Genomic DNA, 16,490 nt, shown 5'->3' on the forward strand with positions numbered 1-16,490 from the left:
TGAAGGTATCAACTTTTTGTTTGCCTATGAGTAGCAGTTACAAAATCAGTTTAATCTATATCAAATAATAGCAATAATACTTACACTGTCTCATTTTTTAAAGTATCATCTGCAAATATACTTAGTAATGAATGCAAACTACTATGGGTAACTGAAAGTGTGAAAAAGTAAATTTCTCATCAAAATAAATTACAACCTGGATTTCACTCTCCACCATTTTTACAGTCAATTAATTAGAAGAAAGAAGAAGAAGGAGAAAGAAGAAGGAGGAAGAGGAGAAGAAGAAGGAGGAGGAGGAGGAGGAGGAGGAGGAGGAGGAAAGGGAGAAGAAGAAGAAGAAGAAGAAGAAGAAGAAGAGGAGGAGGAGGAAGAGGAGGGGAGGGGGAGGGGGAGGGGGAGGAGGAAGAGGAGGAGGAGGAGAAAAGAAATTCAATCCTCCTTATAGAACCTTTCCTTAAAAGTCATGGTCTTGGGGCACCTGGGTGGCTCAGTTGGTTGAGCATCTGACTTTGACTCAAGTCATAATCTCACAGTTCACAAGTTCAAGCCCCACATAGGGCTCTGTGCTTACAGCTCAGAGCCTGAAGCCTGCTTTGGATTCTGTGTCTCCCTCTCTCTCTGCCCCACCCCCTACCTCGCTTGTCTCTGTCTCTTTCTCTCAAAAATAAATACACATTAAAAAAAATTTTAATAAATAAATAAAAATAAAAGTTGTGGTCTTTTTAAATTTGTGTTCCTGAAACATACAATATTACGTACAAACTCAGAAAAATATTTGGCTATAAACAAAGATTAAAAGTGAGCACAGATTTAATAGATAAGCATCCACAATTATATTCTTCCAGCTCAACAGATAACTGGCTTTTAATACAATTATGGGTCATTATACAGTATTATCATTGCTCTAAGCATTTCTTCAAAACCTGAATTTGGTTTTTTAGCAGATTCCAATTAATTTACCTTCATGGATCAAGGGATCTTTAAAGATTTACAAGTACTCACGACACAAAGGAACTAGCACCTTTCATTTTTTTTTCAAAGGCTCTATTCTATTTCATCTATTTCCCTGGCTGAAATCTTCATAACTCTTTGCTAACATTCACTGCTAGAGCTGTCACCATCATAGTGGCCATCTGTCAGAAAGTGGCAATTAGTTTAGCATGTCACAAAACAGCTGTGGAAATTGTATGTACACTATATGTTTATAATAATGTCTTATTTCTATTAATGAAGAGACTACCTTTCATGAACAACTATATCATAAATTTCATTACAGAAATGGGGATAAATGATAGATGTAGAGATATTAGGGCCTGATTGGCTTCTTTGCTGAGAATAAGTAGTGTCCTCAACCAAACCACAACCACAATATATGGAAGCTTTATAGTTGGAAGGTTAAGAACATAGGATTTGATAAAAGGCACTTTAAAACTTTGCTCTTCCAATGACTGTTTGTCCTTAAGCAAATTACTTAACCTCTCTATACCTCACTGTTCTCATATATAAAATAGGAATAACAGCAGTACCTACTTGTAGAGGGTGGTTAAAATAAGAACTCAATAAAATTGAATACAGAACTCATGGCCCAGTGACTGGAAAACAATAAAGTCAATACATATTAAAAACTGTAGTGGGGGTGCCTAGCTGGCTGAGACAGTTGAGTATGTGGCTCTTGATCTTAGGGTTGGGACTTCAAGCCCCACACTACGATTGGAACCTACTTAAAAAAAAAACCAAAAACAAAAAACCTGTTGTGGATACAGGACACAGGTTTTCTCTCTCTCGTAGATCTGAACATCTTTTTTTCTTTGTCTTTGGACCTTATCACCCCAATACTCTCACCAACACAAAGTGTTTAGCTATATTTGGGAGTCTGCCTTTGTTTCATAGCAACTAAGTTAGTATTTTTCCACCCCAGACTTTAGGATCTCACATTAGCTCACCTTAGACACACTCCAGGAAAGTAGCATAGTTGATGGAAAAGGTTTAGACACAGTGTTGTCTGTCCAACAGAAACAGAGTGTGTGTGTCACATGTGTAATTTTGAATTTTCTACTTGTCATGTTAAAAAAAAGAAAAAGAAACAGGTTAAGTTAATTTGAATAATGTATTTTATTTGGCTGAAGATATCTAAAATATTACTATTTTAACAAGTGGCAGCAACCACTTTGGCTGCTCAATAGCCACATTTGCCTGCTATATGGGAGAGGACAGGTTCAGAGTCAAGGAGACTTAGATTTGCATTCTGGCTCTGCTATTTACTTGCTAAACCTCATTTTCATTGTATTAAAAATAACTATCTCCAGATATTGTTAGGAAAATTAAGTAAAAATGGCATACACAAAGTACTTAGCACAATGCCTGATATATAGAGGTACTCATGAAATGAGAATTTCCCCACCCTAACCTTCTACTCTAGAACTGAACATGGGTTCAATGTAATACCATCCATGATCTAGCCTTAGTTCCTTCTCTTCTATCTCTACTATAAATTTAGCCTCTCCCCACCTTCATGACTCTTCCTCCTGGCTTCCCAGCAGCAGTAAATGTGACTGTGTGGACTTTCAGAAGCCATAGAGTCTCTTAGTCATGACCCAAGTATGTGGTCCTAAGGAACCAAATTGACTTATATGCCTGAAAGTTTCCTTCTCTGACCTGTCTAATCCACCTCTCCAGCTCTTACCACTGCCAGAGCTTCCCCAGCAACTGCCATCAACAGCATGCTTCTCCAGTGGAACATATATTGACCCCAACATTTCTAATGGTAAGGATTTTCCAATAAAATAACTGGCAAGGACCCTTCAAATGTGTCAAGCTGAAAGAAAGAAAGGAAGAAAGAAAGAAAGAAAGAAAGAAAGAAAGAGAGGAAGGAAGGAAGGAAGGACGGACTATCACAGATCGAGGAGACTAGAGAGACATAAAAAATAAAAATGAAATATGGGATCCTGCATAGGATCTTGGTGTAGAAAAAGGACATTAGTGGGAAAACTGGTGAAACTCACATAAGGTCCGCAATTAGTTAATAGTACTATGTCAAGGTCAACTCCTCATCTCAATAATTGTACCATGGTAGTGTACAATGTCAATTTAAGGGAGGATAAGATGAATAGTCTGAGGATCTAATGGATAACACGGTGACATACTACACATACTGTATAACTATATAACTGAACATACTGTATAACTGAAATTTGCTTAGAAAGTAGAACTTCAAGATTCACACACACACACACACACACACACACACACACACAGTAAATATGTAAGGTAATGGATATGTTAATTAATTCAGTGGGGGGGAATCCTATCACAATGTATACATATATCAAATCATCCCATTGTACACTTAAATACCACAATTTTATTTGTCAATTACACCATCAATAAAGCTGAAAAAAATAATAAAGTTATATGGGAACTCCCTATACTACTTTTACAATCTTTCTTGAAGTCTAATATCATTTCAAAATAAAAAGTTAAAAGACTTTTAAATGTGGTTATTTGAAACTTTATCAAGAAGGAACTTCTGTCCTGATGCATTTGTTAATTGATATATCACTGTAAATACGCTACTTATGTTAAGCCTATTGAGTAAGGCCATCACACAGGTTAATGAAAAGTCAATTCCAAGGTATAGAAAATCCACCTTAATCACCACTATTAGTTTGCAAATCCACTAAGAGAGTATGATGTCACCTACATACACTCAGTAATACCCAGGACTTGATGACAGGAAATAATATTTTATGTGACGAATAATGTTATTAAATAAATATACCTTTTGATTTAACATTACTGAATAACATGCTTAAACATTAGCTCCACTGAGACCTACTTTTCACATAAAGAAAGTGACAGGAAAAGATAAGAGATGCAGAGAAGCATATTCTAATATGTACCCCTCAGATCTTCCATGCTTTAGGGAACAGCCTTGGTCAGTGAGCTCTGAACAAAACCCCCGGCAATAGAAAAGTCTGTTCTGCTACAGTATGTGTTTCTCTAACATGAATTAGCTCATAGGCAATATGAAGAATAGGTTTCAGTATAAAGCAGAAGCTGCACTGGTTTATCATTAGTGCATTGCCTCGCTAATAGCAACTGAAGGCTAAGTATACTAACGGCAGTAAGCCAGGAATTACACATTCAGTTCTTCTCATAGAACTGCTTATTGCAAGGTTAACCCTAATCATTGTTCAAAAAATAGAAGGAAGGAAGGAAGGAAGGAAGGAAGGAAGGAAGGAAGGAAAGAAAGAAAGAAAGAAAGAAAGAAAGAAAGAAAGTCGACTAGTCAGCAGTAAGTAGGTAAGTAAGTAAAATAACAGTGAACAATGAGCAGAGGATACATCTCTGGTATCAGTACACTTTGTACAAAGCTTGCAATCTTTTCTCTAGTTGTAACTTCTGATGAAAATGTCCCTCTGCCCTTGAGTACGTAGACAAGCTCAACCCTTTCTTACACAGCCTTCCATCAAGGCATCTTCAGCCATTTGGTTTTAAATAAATCCTACATCTACTGCAATGTTAACTTATTAAAAATGTCATGTATTTTAAACGACACTAGCACTTTTACTGAATTGTTATTGTTTTCATTAGTGCTCTAGTTACAAAGCTGCCTAAGCCCTACTACTTTATGAAATTGCATACTGCAGTTTTCCAGAAATACATATATAATATTATAATAAAAATGCCATATTTCCACACCCACTGAATGTATAAAATGCTGTCCCGGGATTTTTTAGAATATAAATTATCATACTACCTTGTTTCCAAAGATTATTTGTATATCAATGAAATTTGTTATATCAATCTGTAAACAAAATGACAAACTACATTTTAAATTTAGCCCTAATTCATATTTAGTCACCCATTTCTTATGAGTCACATATTTTTCAAATAGATAGAGTGTTCTGATACAGTAATGATAATTAACATCTAAGTTAAAATCAGACTGGTACATTTTGTAAGAAAAGCAAATATCCACTGTTGACATGAATTAAATATATATTAATGAACATAAATCAAACCAACACCAATCTTTGCAAATGAAGCAGTCTATAAAATGCATACAAATATAAGGACATTTAGAAAGCATTTTTGCTCATAAAACTAAAAGCAGATTTTAAATGTCTTTTATATAGTATCACATCATGCTAAAAAGAATTTAGCAAAAGACTTTTTGTTTCCCACGAAAAAATAACAATCATTGCTTAATGATTATTTGTTGTTAAATAATTAATACCAATCACTAAGCATTATTTTATGTAAATGGCTCCTGCTAGCAATAAGCATTATGAAAGAAAATTTACGTTATTTGTACATAATAGAGATATAGCACATAATTAACTCATTAAAAATATAGTTCAGCCAAAGTAGTTATAATTTATTATGTCAACCCCAATTCGAATGTACTATTTTCAAACTAATTTATATAATAAATATCAATTAGTTTAATATTTATATAAGAGAATACTGCTCTCTTTTTCACATAGTCCACAATATGCTAGTGTACTTTTATGGACCCATGAAACCCTGAATTTCAAGGAGCCCTTTTTTTTCCAATTACCTATTCAAATTTACTTGCTTAGGGATAGTCAGCATGTTTCTCACGGAAAAAAAAAAAAAAAACCTGCACAACTGTCTGCTTATAGTGTGACCTCTTTCACTTGGGTGGGTATCCTCTCCATCACCGACTAAGTGAGAATGTAACCTTGTCAAACCAAAGGCAAAAGAATAATGAGCACACAACAGGCTAACCCAGCATGGAAAAGGTTGTTAAGGAGGTTGCAAAAAAAGTACTCTGAATGACAAAATAAAAAGCGTAGGTTAATATTAAAGAAAGCTCTCAAGAACATGAGAAGCATTTAATCCCCATCCTTGGATGTATGCCATACAAAACTCTGCTTGAATGTATTTATTTTATTAATTACTAACCAGATTAGTTAATGTGTTTTAAAATGAATCCTGATGAAACAGGCTCGAAGGAGACACATTTATGAAACATCTATTTTCACAAACCATTAGCCAAAGGTGAAGTATGAACAAGTAGATCATGTTTTGCTTTTACCACACAATTATAAATTCTCATCCAACAAAAAACAATCTTTCCAATTCAAGAACTAGAAATATAAATGGAAGTCTTCTCCAAATGCCAGGATATTACTATCATTAAAACAAATGATAGTAACTGCTACATTAATTGCTACCCCAATGCACTAACTACCATAACAGGGAGTCATATTAAAACATTTTTATAAGTAGCTGAAACCAGAAGAAATCAGGCAAGTTCTGTTACAGTCTTCTCAGTATGAATTTACTTCTAAAACAAACAAACAAATCTCAAATCTAAACCATCCAAGCATGTACTGGGACTATATATTATATCACTGCGTCAGTTATACACACTTTGACATTCTTTTTCTACATTAAGATTGGAATGAAATTTTTGTTCCTGACCAGTCATAGTACTTTAGCAGAGAAACAGTGCCACCTTTTGGTCCCAGACAAAAGCCTCCAAACTGCCTTATTTCCATTCAATTACTAATACATAAAAATGTCACTGAATTTCATGTCACAATTATCATCTTCTAGAAATATTGTGTACCTACACAAACTAATAAAAATGAAAGTAATAAAAGAGTTGCTTCCAAGATGCAAAATTTCAAAATAATCCAAACCAACACCAAATACAAGCACTCTGGACCATCAATATAATTTCTGATCCACATTTCATTAAAAACATTTTACCAAATTCACATATCTCAATCAACTGATATATTTTAGATATAAAAGAAAAATCCTTGTTTACAACATTGTTACATTTCAAAAATGATTTTTAAAAATATATAGTTAAAATGTACCTATTAATTTAATAATTGGCAAAGATAGTCACGGCAAATTACCAGTTAAATTAGACAATTATAAATAATTTTATATAAAAATAAAGAATGTTTCTGATTTACTTACACCAATGACACAATGTCACCACGTTGTACTTCAAAATTCCTCACTTTCCAGTGGTTCAAAAGCACTACATCAGATGATTGGCTCCCCCCAGGATTCAAAGAAGGCTAAAAAATAAGGAGAAAGAGACACATCTATCATTTGTATTTTTCAATCTTCATGGTTCCTTGCACTTCATAGCTCTAGTGCAGTGCAATAAAACATTTCTAATATAGTAGCTTTCAATAAATTGCTGTTCTAAAGTAACTGCCAATGATGAGTTTTCAAAAAGACTCATCGGTATTCTTCACAGGTGAACCTGGGGTGGGGGGAGGGGGAGGAAATACATTACCAATACTTATTTGAAAGGAAAATGTGCTAGATATTCAAATCTTTACTAAGCTCCAGCAAAGAGGTTTGAAAAGCTTTAAGAAGGATTAAAAAAAAAAATGACGAAGAAGTGAATCAAACCTCCCAATGGAATATTCAGATGGGATCTAATTCCACAGTAGTGCACATCACTGTTCATTTGCGGAAAAGCAGAAATTATCTCCAATCAACCAGGAAAACACCCACATGAAGAAAAGAAGGGAGCAGAAGAAACAGGGGATGGAACAATCATGGTACATATGGGAATTTCCCACTCTGACCTCTCTTTTCTAGAGAGAAGAGGGAGTAAGGGTTGTGGTCCCAGTTTAAACCTGATAAATGACCTTCATTCTAGGATTCAGATGATTCTAGATGTGCCTCAGGATCGACAGGGAAAAAATTGAGACACATTTTGTGAGGAATTCATCTCAAGGTCAGGAACTGTCTAGGCATAAAAATTTGATTGAAGAACCATGAAGCCAGCAGGCCTGTCACTTGGACAGGGGTGCTGAAACAGCCAGTGGATAACAAGTCTGAAACCTGAGGTGGGAAGAGTGAAAATGAGAAAAGAAAAAGAAAAGCTAGGAGAGCTTTCTCACCATGGACTCCCCAGGGTCTCTGAGAACGCCATGAGGGGAAACTGCAGTTTCTGCGGTTGTGGGAAAGGGCCAAACAAACCACAGCCGAGCCTCTCCACCTTCACTGACAGTGGCAGCAAGAGGAGACAGAGCCACAGCAGCCACGGCAGGAGCCAGGAAGGCCGTGGATGCCAGACCACAGCCAGCCGCCGGAGCAGTAGTGATATACTCTTTTTCAGAGATCCCTGAAATTACTTGAAGATTTCTACAAAGCAGATGTGGGCAAAGCTATAGAAGTTTTGTGTGGGGACAATTATCATGATCTTATTTTGGACTACCCAGGGTTTTTTTTGTGGCCAAAATATATTGGTTATTTTTGAAGATCTCAAACACTCCCACAGCTTCTACCAACTCCTTTATGTGATAATGCCTAAATATCTCTATCTTTAGTTTTGAATTCCGGCTACTCATTTCATTTAACGATCTTACGTAAAATTCAACATGATTAAATGGACTTTGTCATGATTTCTTACCAAAAAAGGTTTTCTTCCTTATTTTCTTACATCTTATTTACCTTTTCCCAGTCAACCAGCTTAAAATCTTAGTTATCTTTTTACTTCATATTTAACCAGTCACCAAGCTAAGGAGGTTTTTTTTTATTTTCCTTCACAATATCTTTCATTTATGGCCCATCTTTTCTCTTCCCTCTCCCTTCATCATACTTCAGGCACCAATTATCCTATAACTCACCATGTATCTACACTAATCAGTCTTTCACTTTCACCTCAGTCATTCACTTCACTTCAATCATTCCTTAATGATTCCATTTCTTTTGAGCTAAATGATCTTGAGCAACTTACTTAACTTTATTATGCTTCGATTTCCTTAGTGGTAAAGTGATGATAGTTAGTAACTTACCTAATCAATAATAGTACACAAGAATAGCCAGTAGTCACGAGTGCTTACCATGTGCACTGTTCTATTAATAAGAGCCAGACATACTGAGTGCAAGGCACTGTTCTAAGAGCTTTACAAGTTTTAACTGACTTGGTGAAATCATTCACTTAAAGTTTATAGAACAGTTCTTAACCCATAGTCAAGCTCTCAGTAATCCCTATTATTGGTAATACTACATCACAATTTTAATGAAAGGTAGTTTTGAATCCTTTCCCAGGTTCCTCCTCTGGTTCCACCCATAATAAGGAACAGAGCTGATGTAGTAGGATGAATCCTGGGGGCTTTTGGGGTCATGTGCTAGGGAATGCTTTTGCCATCACACAGTAGGGTTAGATTAAAAATTCGCCTTTCTGGGGTGCCTGGGTGGCTCAGTAAGTTGACCTCCCGGCTCTTGATTTCGGCTCAGGTCATGATCTCATGGTTTGTGAGACCAAGTCCTGCTATCAGCACAGAGACTGTTTGGGATTCTCTCTCTCTCTCTCTCTCTCTCTCTCTCTCTCTCCCCCCCCCCCCGCCCAGCTTATGCATGCACATTCACTCTCTCTCAAGACAAATAAGTAAACTTAAAAAAATTCATCTTCCATAAGGGTTCAATCTCTCTCATTCATATTCTCTGTCTTTGAGTTCAGTATCTTGCAAGTCCCTTTCCCTTATTTCTTTGTATTTTTCCTCCTATACCACATGGTGTAATAAATGTGGCCTAGGGGGACACCATCTGAACCACAAAGAGAAAATCTCCTTCCCATTGCATTTTCATTGAGTTTGTTTCTTTTTTTCGCCATCAGATTAGTGAAGAACAAAAGTGATTTAGTAATTTCTGACTGCTCTTCCTCATTCCCTTTTGTTGGTGTTTTTCAAAAGTTTGTGACCACCGTTCATAATGAGAAACATTTTACACACATGAACAAATACATAATTCTGAACAAAACTTCACAAAACAATAATTACCTTTACTACATACACCCTGATAATTTTTATTCTCTCCTAATCTGTTTTTAAAATTCTATCTATAACCAACCATATTAAGTTCACATCCACTATGTTGATTTTATAACCTACTAATAAATTGCAATCCACAGCACAAAACTAATAGCTTTAGACAATTATTCTTCAACCATTATGCCATGAAGTTTGCATTTTTCCAGAATTCTACCTTTAGCTCACTCATTCCTGCTTTTAATTTTTTTCTCTGACAAAATCTGATCAATATTCTCAGTTGCGAATACCATCCATATACCAATGACTCCTACATGCATAGTCCTAAATCACTTCCTCCTCTATACTCAATTCATAGCACTTCACACTACAACACTTACATATTGTAATGTAATTTTTGTTTACCTGACTCTACAACTAAGCAGGAAGCACATTTTATCACTATTGTAACCCCCAGTTAGATTTATACTCCTACACCAACTACTTTTCTGAGATTCTAGCACATAGCTCTATGTGGTTGCTGGGCATCTCATCTGATCAAGTCATTCTCCTACTTTAAATCCTTCACTAACTTCCCAACACTATCAACATGACTGGCTTCAAGATCAAAATCAAGAAACACATGATCTGCAGGACCCATTCAATCCCCACCTGCAGAGTTCCTATGGGTTAAATTAAACCACAAGCAGGTTATCCACTGACACTTTCAAGGCATCATATGAGAAAATATTTCTGCCTGCAATGTTGTCCCCTTTTCCCACCTTGTGCCATCTGGTTAACTCATACAACAAAACAATATTTGAGTCTCATGAGGCAAGGTCACAGCAATTCTTTCCTAATAACCCTGATCTCTCCTTCTCCCCATTTCCATCTTCAGTCTCCATTAGGTGAGCAAAACTCTCAAGTTTTTCATCACAACCTGTGATCATTTCTATCACAGCATATTTAAATGTGCATTGTAATTATTGTCTTGTCTGTCTTCCCAAGAGTCTATAAGCCTTTTGAGAATATGTTGTTTCTTATGTCTGTGTTCTTAACACCCAGGCACATAAGGTGATTAATAATTTTCAGCAGAAAGAATTTTAAAAAATCAATTAATTAAATTCCTAAAAATTTCCCAAATTAACATGCCCAGAAGAGAGATGATTTCGACTCCAGCTCCAAATTATACTTCTGCATCCCCCTCCTAAGTTAACAGTATCACCATTCACCTTGCTCCCCAGACTAAAATACTCTTGAGTCAACCTCAATTTCGTACTCTCCCTTTGGGTCTCCCATCATCTGACTGTCCCTCTGCCCAGAAAACCTTTTCCCTACTTGGAAAATTCTACTTATCTCTCAAAGGACTGCTTGGATGGTGACTTTTCTCTGTGAAGTCTTAAAAAAAAAAAAACAAAAAAAAAAAACTGAAGTTTCCTTGTAGCAATTAGGAAATTTACATCCTGGTGCTCCAAGGCCAAGGACAGAAGAATCCCCATAGATGCAAATCTTGACACCAGGAATCATCTTTCCCTTACAGAATCAGTCATCAACCAGCTTTTCTAACTCCAGTTGTTAGAACCAAAAGGTAATGAGTTGTAAACAAAAAATCTACGTAGGGGGGAAAAATCCCAGAAGGAAGCATGTCTAATTTCAAATAGTAAAATATTAGAATCATCAGTCGACACCTAGAAGACCTTGCCTGATTTTATAAAGGAAACAACAGAATTTTCTTTTATCTTTCCTCTCCTCTACAAGGTTAAATTTAATCATCCCCCATCTGTGCTCCCTTAACTATTTAGGTTAACTTCAATGATAGTTCTTAAAACCTGGTTATAGGTATCTGCCTACACATATGACTCTTTCACTCAACTGTAAGCTTTCCAATTGCAGAAATCGTGTCTCACCCATGTTTGTACGCCCAGAAAAAGGGCTGGAAAATAGTATTTCTATATCTTAAAGTTTAAAAGATTGAAAAATTTTTGAAGCGTATTTAAATAAGATGGCTCCTAAGCAATGTAGATTATCTAAACAATGTATATATTTCTTTCAATGAAAACATATTCTAGATAAGTATGGTAAGAAATCTTCGGTGTCTCATCAAGTTAGGCAATTTAAGCATTAAGAATAAAGTTGAACAGGGTTTTATTATTATCCATAGTGAAATAATGCTAACATAATATTCATTATGTGAAACAGAATAAAACAGAATAAAATTTTCACAATAGAATAATTTTTTTTCTTTACTGTTCATTTATGAATATGAATAACCACTTACCATAAAGAAAAAATTTCTTAAGTTGAGAAACTGTTCTACAGTACAGCACTATAACAACCATAGCTCTTTGTACTTCAATTTAAAAATTTATTAAAAAGAAAAAAAAAAAAACACTTTAGTTCCTGAGTTTTCTAAAACAACTTTTGAGAAGAAAAATAATGCACTAACTTCAAAATGAAAAATTTTTATGAAAATGAAGAAAATCTCATCTGGATAATGCTGTTTCAGAAAAATTAGTAAGTCATGTTATTACTTAGAAATTGTACATCTCACATTCCCTTGTGGGAATGGCAGTTTATGCTTCAGACAGAGCAAGTAATCTTTTCAAATCAAAGAAGTTATACACATGAAATCTAAATTAAAAGTCATAAACTTTCAGAAACTGATGTAACCAGAGTCTATATTTTCTTGTCGTGCTGCTAATACCTTAAATCCTAGATTCCTTGAGACTACATCAAAATTATAACCAACTTAAAATAATAAAGTTTTTGAAGTAAGAAACCTCAGAGAATATTTAATTTAGGAGTTTCCACCTCAATTCCAAAACGTGTAACTGTGTTAGATGTTCCTGCTAGGAGTCAAAGAGATTTCCAGTAGTAAGGGGAAAAACACTGATAATCACTGGGATTACCCACAAAGAACAAAACAAACCCCACAGTTGCTCTGCCCATCTTTTCTTCAGTGACTTGCATCTTCAAACTCCACCTATTCGTGGGCTTCTACCAAGGTGCATTAAGGCTAAACATCAACAACTTAGAGAGGTCTTTTGGATAGCCCTTCCTCTCAAGATAGAAAACTGTGGTCACATGTTGGCACCATTTCCTCACTAGCCAGATTACCTTAAACAAATCATTTAACCTTTCCATGCCTCATTTCCGCATCTATAAAATGGGGATTGCACTACCACCTACATCATAGGGTTGTTACAAGAAATAAATGAGAGTGTCACAAAATGTTAACACAATGCATGATACAGAGTAAAGAGTCAACAAATTAAGATGATGAAGATGGGGGGGGGGGGCATGCCTGGGTGGCTCAGTCGGTTCAGTGTCCAACTTCAGCTCTGATCATGATCTCAGCTGGTGACTTCGAGCTGTGCTGACAGCTCAGAGCCTGGAGCCTGATTCCGATTCTGTGTCTCCCTCTCTCTCTGCCCCTCCCTTGCTCGTGGTCTGTCTCTCTCTGCCTCTCAAAAATAAATAAAAGTGTTAAAAAAATTTTTAAATAAAAAAAAAGATGATAAAGATGGTGCTAGCAACAACAGGACAACAACAACAACAAAATCAATTACAGTATTATTTCTGTAAAACTCAAGATAAGATTAAACATTTACATGTTGTCCTGAATGTTTTTCCTTTTAAATACTAAACTGGAAGTCTTCAGGCTGAAAATTCAACCCTTTATTTCTAAATTCTTGATGGATTATTTCTTCATTTCCTTTAAGCAAGTAAAGTCAACACTTTGATTTTGGATCTCAATTGTCCAGCTTTTAGGAATTAATCCCCCCAAAATTCAAGGTGCACAACTATTTAGTTAAAAATATTTTCTATAAAAACATGATGTTTTAACTTATCATTTTTAAACATACACACATATACATACATATATAAAAATATATCCATTAAAAATCTAAGTCATTAGCTCTGACTGATGAGATTATGGTTTCCTTTTCTGTCTTTTTTTTCTTGGGTGGGGATTTTTGTAACATTAAAGAAGTTTATGGTATGCTTTGTTCTGACCTAGGTATTGTATCTTTCATTCTAAGAAAGATAACATAAGTCAGCAGATTTCAACAGATGTTAATAAATTATGCTAAAACTAGAAATAGCAGATTTCAAACCTGCTTTTGGAACAAGTACAACACAGCGTTTGTGCTTTAATGCTACCTCTGATCAAAGACTATGCTGAAGGATTTTTATTCCTCCTACAAACAAATATTATTGTCAAGGCATCCTAAATTCTCAGCTTGTGTCCAAGTTCAAACCATATGACAGTTTTGGGGGAATTTATGTCTTGGTTTAGAAAAATAAAACTCCCCTAGAGAACTGAACAGAGACATGATGGATTTCTTACCTTGTAAGATTTAGCCACAGCCATCAATCAGTAAATGATATTATTCGATTTTGATTTTTTTCTATGAATTTCTTATTCATGTTTTTTGCACATTTTTTTAATTAAAATAAAAAACAAATTCACAGCCTATAATTCACTACCTATTGTCTACCAACAAAGCTGGTTTTAACCTCATTTCTCTAGCTCTTTCAACCCCGTCAGGCCTATAAAGAGCACCATCTACCCTGGCTATATACAATCTAAAGTGTTTGAATATTAAATATTATGCTTTCAGTGAGATGGTCCCCAGTTGCAGCCATGAGGAACCAATAGTAGCCCTCAGATTTCTTTTGAAGAGAAATGATGATTTCTTTTTTAAACTGCAGTGCTGGCCAAGAAGCATGAAGTACAGTTAAAATAAATATGTATTCTGATTATAGACTTATTATTACTATGAGAAGCCACACTTTTGAAAGAATGTGGATAAAATGGTCTAAAATGTCATCTCCCTTCCCTTGCTATTGAGGCTTGTAGAGCTCCTGGATTTGTCTCACTAGGTGTACAAAATAAAATGGACTATAACTGTACCCAAATCTGCATGAAGATTTAAGTTAGAAATGGACCATTCCTTTCAGTTAAAGGAAACCTATTATCCCTACTCCTTAATACTTGACCCCCTTCAATGACCAACCACCTAATTCAAAAATTATTCAAACTTCTGTCCTTAGGGCCCTTAACCTGACAAGGCTATTAAAACCCAGAGTCACACATACATTACACTTGAGTGCTAAAAGGAGGAAATTCAAATCATCAAGCATCTCAGGAAATTTATACTTATTAAACCCTAGTTACATCTGACACTTTATTAATAAGTACAGAATGATGGGTTCTTCATGCCTGCTGCAGTTTCCAGAGGCTCCCCCACAGGAGCATCTGGCAATATCATGCAATTCCCATTAGAAATCCCTTCTTATGGGGTGCCTGGGTGGCTCAGTCGGTTGAGCAGCCGACTTCAGCTCAGGTCATGATCTCACGGTCCGTGAGTTCGAGCCCCGCGTTGGGCTCTGTGCTGACAGCTCAGAGCCTGGAGCCTGTTTCAGATTCTGTGTCTCCCTCTCTCTGACCCTCCCCCATTCATGCTCTGTCTCTCTCTGTCTCAAAAATAAATAAACATTAAAAAAAAAAAAAAAAAGAAATCCCTTCTTACAGAATCACTTTAGAGCTCTGGCCTAGACCAGTCACCCCACCTTGACCAAACAGTCCTGGCAGCCTCTTTCTGCTCATGTGTAGACTCTGGACAGGTCCCACATGAGCTGGGAAAGAGACAGATTCCCCACATGTCCAACTTAAAGAACAGGGGGGTGAAAAGGGGGTGCCTTCATGAAGGATGTGAAGCTATAAAAATTGTGCTCTCTTTCACGTGTTCAACTCTTCATCCCTGAAAAACTACTGACTTCCAACTCTGCCAGGTACTGTGCTAGACAATGCAATTCTTCACCCTTGCGAATCCAGATATGGACCTAGTTACATCTTATTCAGGGATCTGAGAGCCTTTTTAAAAAATAACTTTGTTTTAATCACATCCTCTTTCTTACAGACATACAGCTCTTCAGCATTTCCCCCTTAAAATTGGAGTGAATATATTCTTCCTCTTTTTGTTTTTACTGCATGAAATTTCATTCACATAAAAATGACCTGTATTTCTGTAGATACTACACTTCTTATTTTTTCTTTAAAAAGCAGGCCCTTATAGCTCTATTAATACAATTTTTAAATGAACATATACCATATTAATTTAACTTGGAAGTATAGTGAGTCGCTAATTTTTCATTCTCCTAACTTCTGGATGTATTACCTATGTACTAGAGAGTGACACATCACAATTTAACAGGCACTCTCTTATATTGCTTGTACAATAAAAAATCTTTACAAACTATCTAAAAGATAATTTACCAAAATGTATCTAAAGTCTTTAAACTGGTCTTATCCTTAGACCAGAAAATGCCACTCTTAGAAAATTATCCTAAGGAAATGGTAAAAAAATAATAATAATAAAAAAATAAAAAATAAATAAAATAAATAAAAAAATAAAAAAAATTATATATATATTCACACACACACACACACAAACATATTCATCATATATTATTTATAATAGCTAATTGAGCTAATCTTAGTACCAAGGGAAAACATTAAATGGTTAAATGATATGGTATGGGGATACTAAAAGACATTAAAAATCATACTGCAAATGTATGGCCAACTAATCTTTGACACAGCAGGAAAGAATATCCAATGGAAAAAAGTACCAAATGGTGCTGGAAGAACTGGATGGCAACATGCATAAGAATGAAACTGGACTACTTTCTGACACCATATACAAGAATACACTCAAAATGGAT

The 16,490-nt window shown here is 35.5% G+C and overlaps 1 protein-coding gene across 12 annotated transcripts in view; it reads right to left on the reverse strand.

The window, feature by feature from the left end:
* IMMP2L (inner mitochondrial membrane peptidase subunit 2) overlaps positions 1 to 16,490 on the reverse strand; it is an 879,044-nt gene that overhangs the window by 801,104 nt on the left and 61,450 nt on the right. For all 12 annotated transcript variants that reach the window (XM_049642962.1, XM_049642957.1, XM_049642960.1 and 9 more), the window contains one exon: positions 6,964 to 7,067. In XM_049642962.1, coding sequence (XP_049498919.1) covers positions 6,964 to 7,067 — 104 coding nt within the window. The remainder of the gene's footprint in view (positions 1 to 6,963; positions 7,068 to 16,490) is intronic.

The sequence above is a fragment of the Panthera uncia genome, chromosome A2 (genome assembly GCF_023721935.1).
Source record: "Panthera uncia isolate 11264 chromosome A2, Puncia_PCG_1.0, whole genome shotgun sequence".
In the NCBI taxonomy this organism is placed as follows: Eukaryota; Metazoa; Chordata; class Mammalia; order Carnivora; family Felidae; genus Panthera; species Panthera uncia.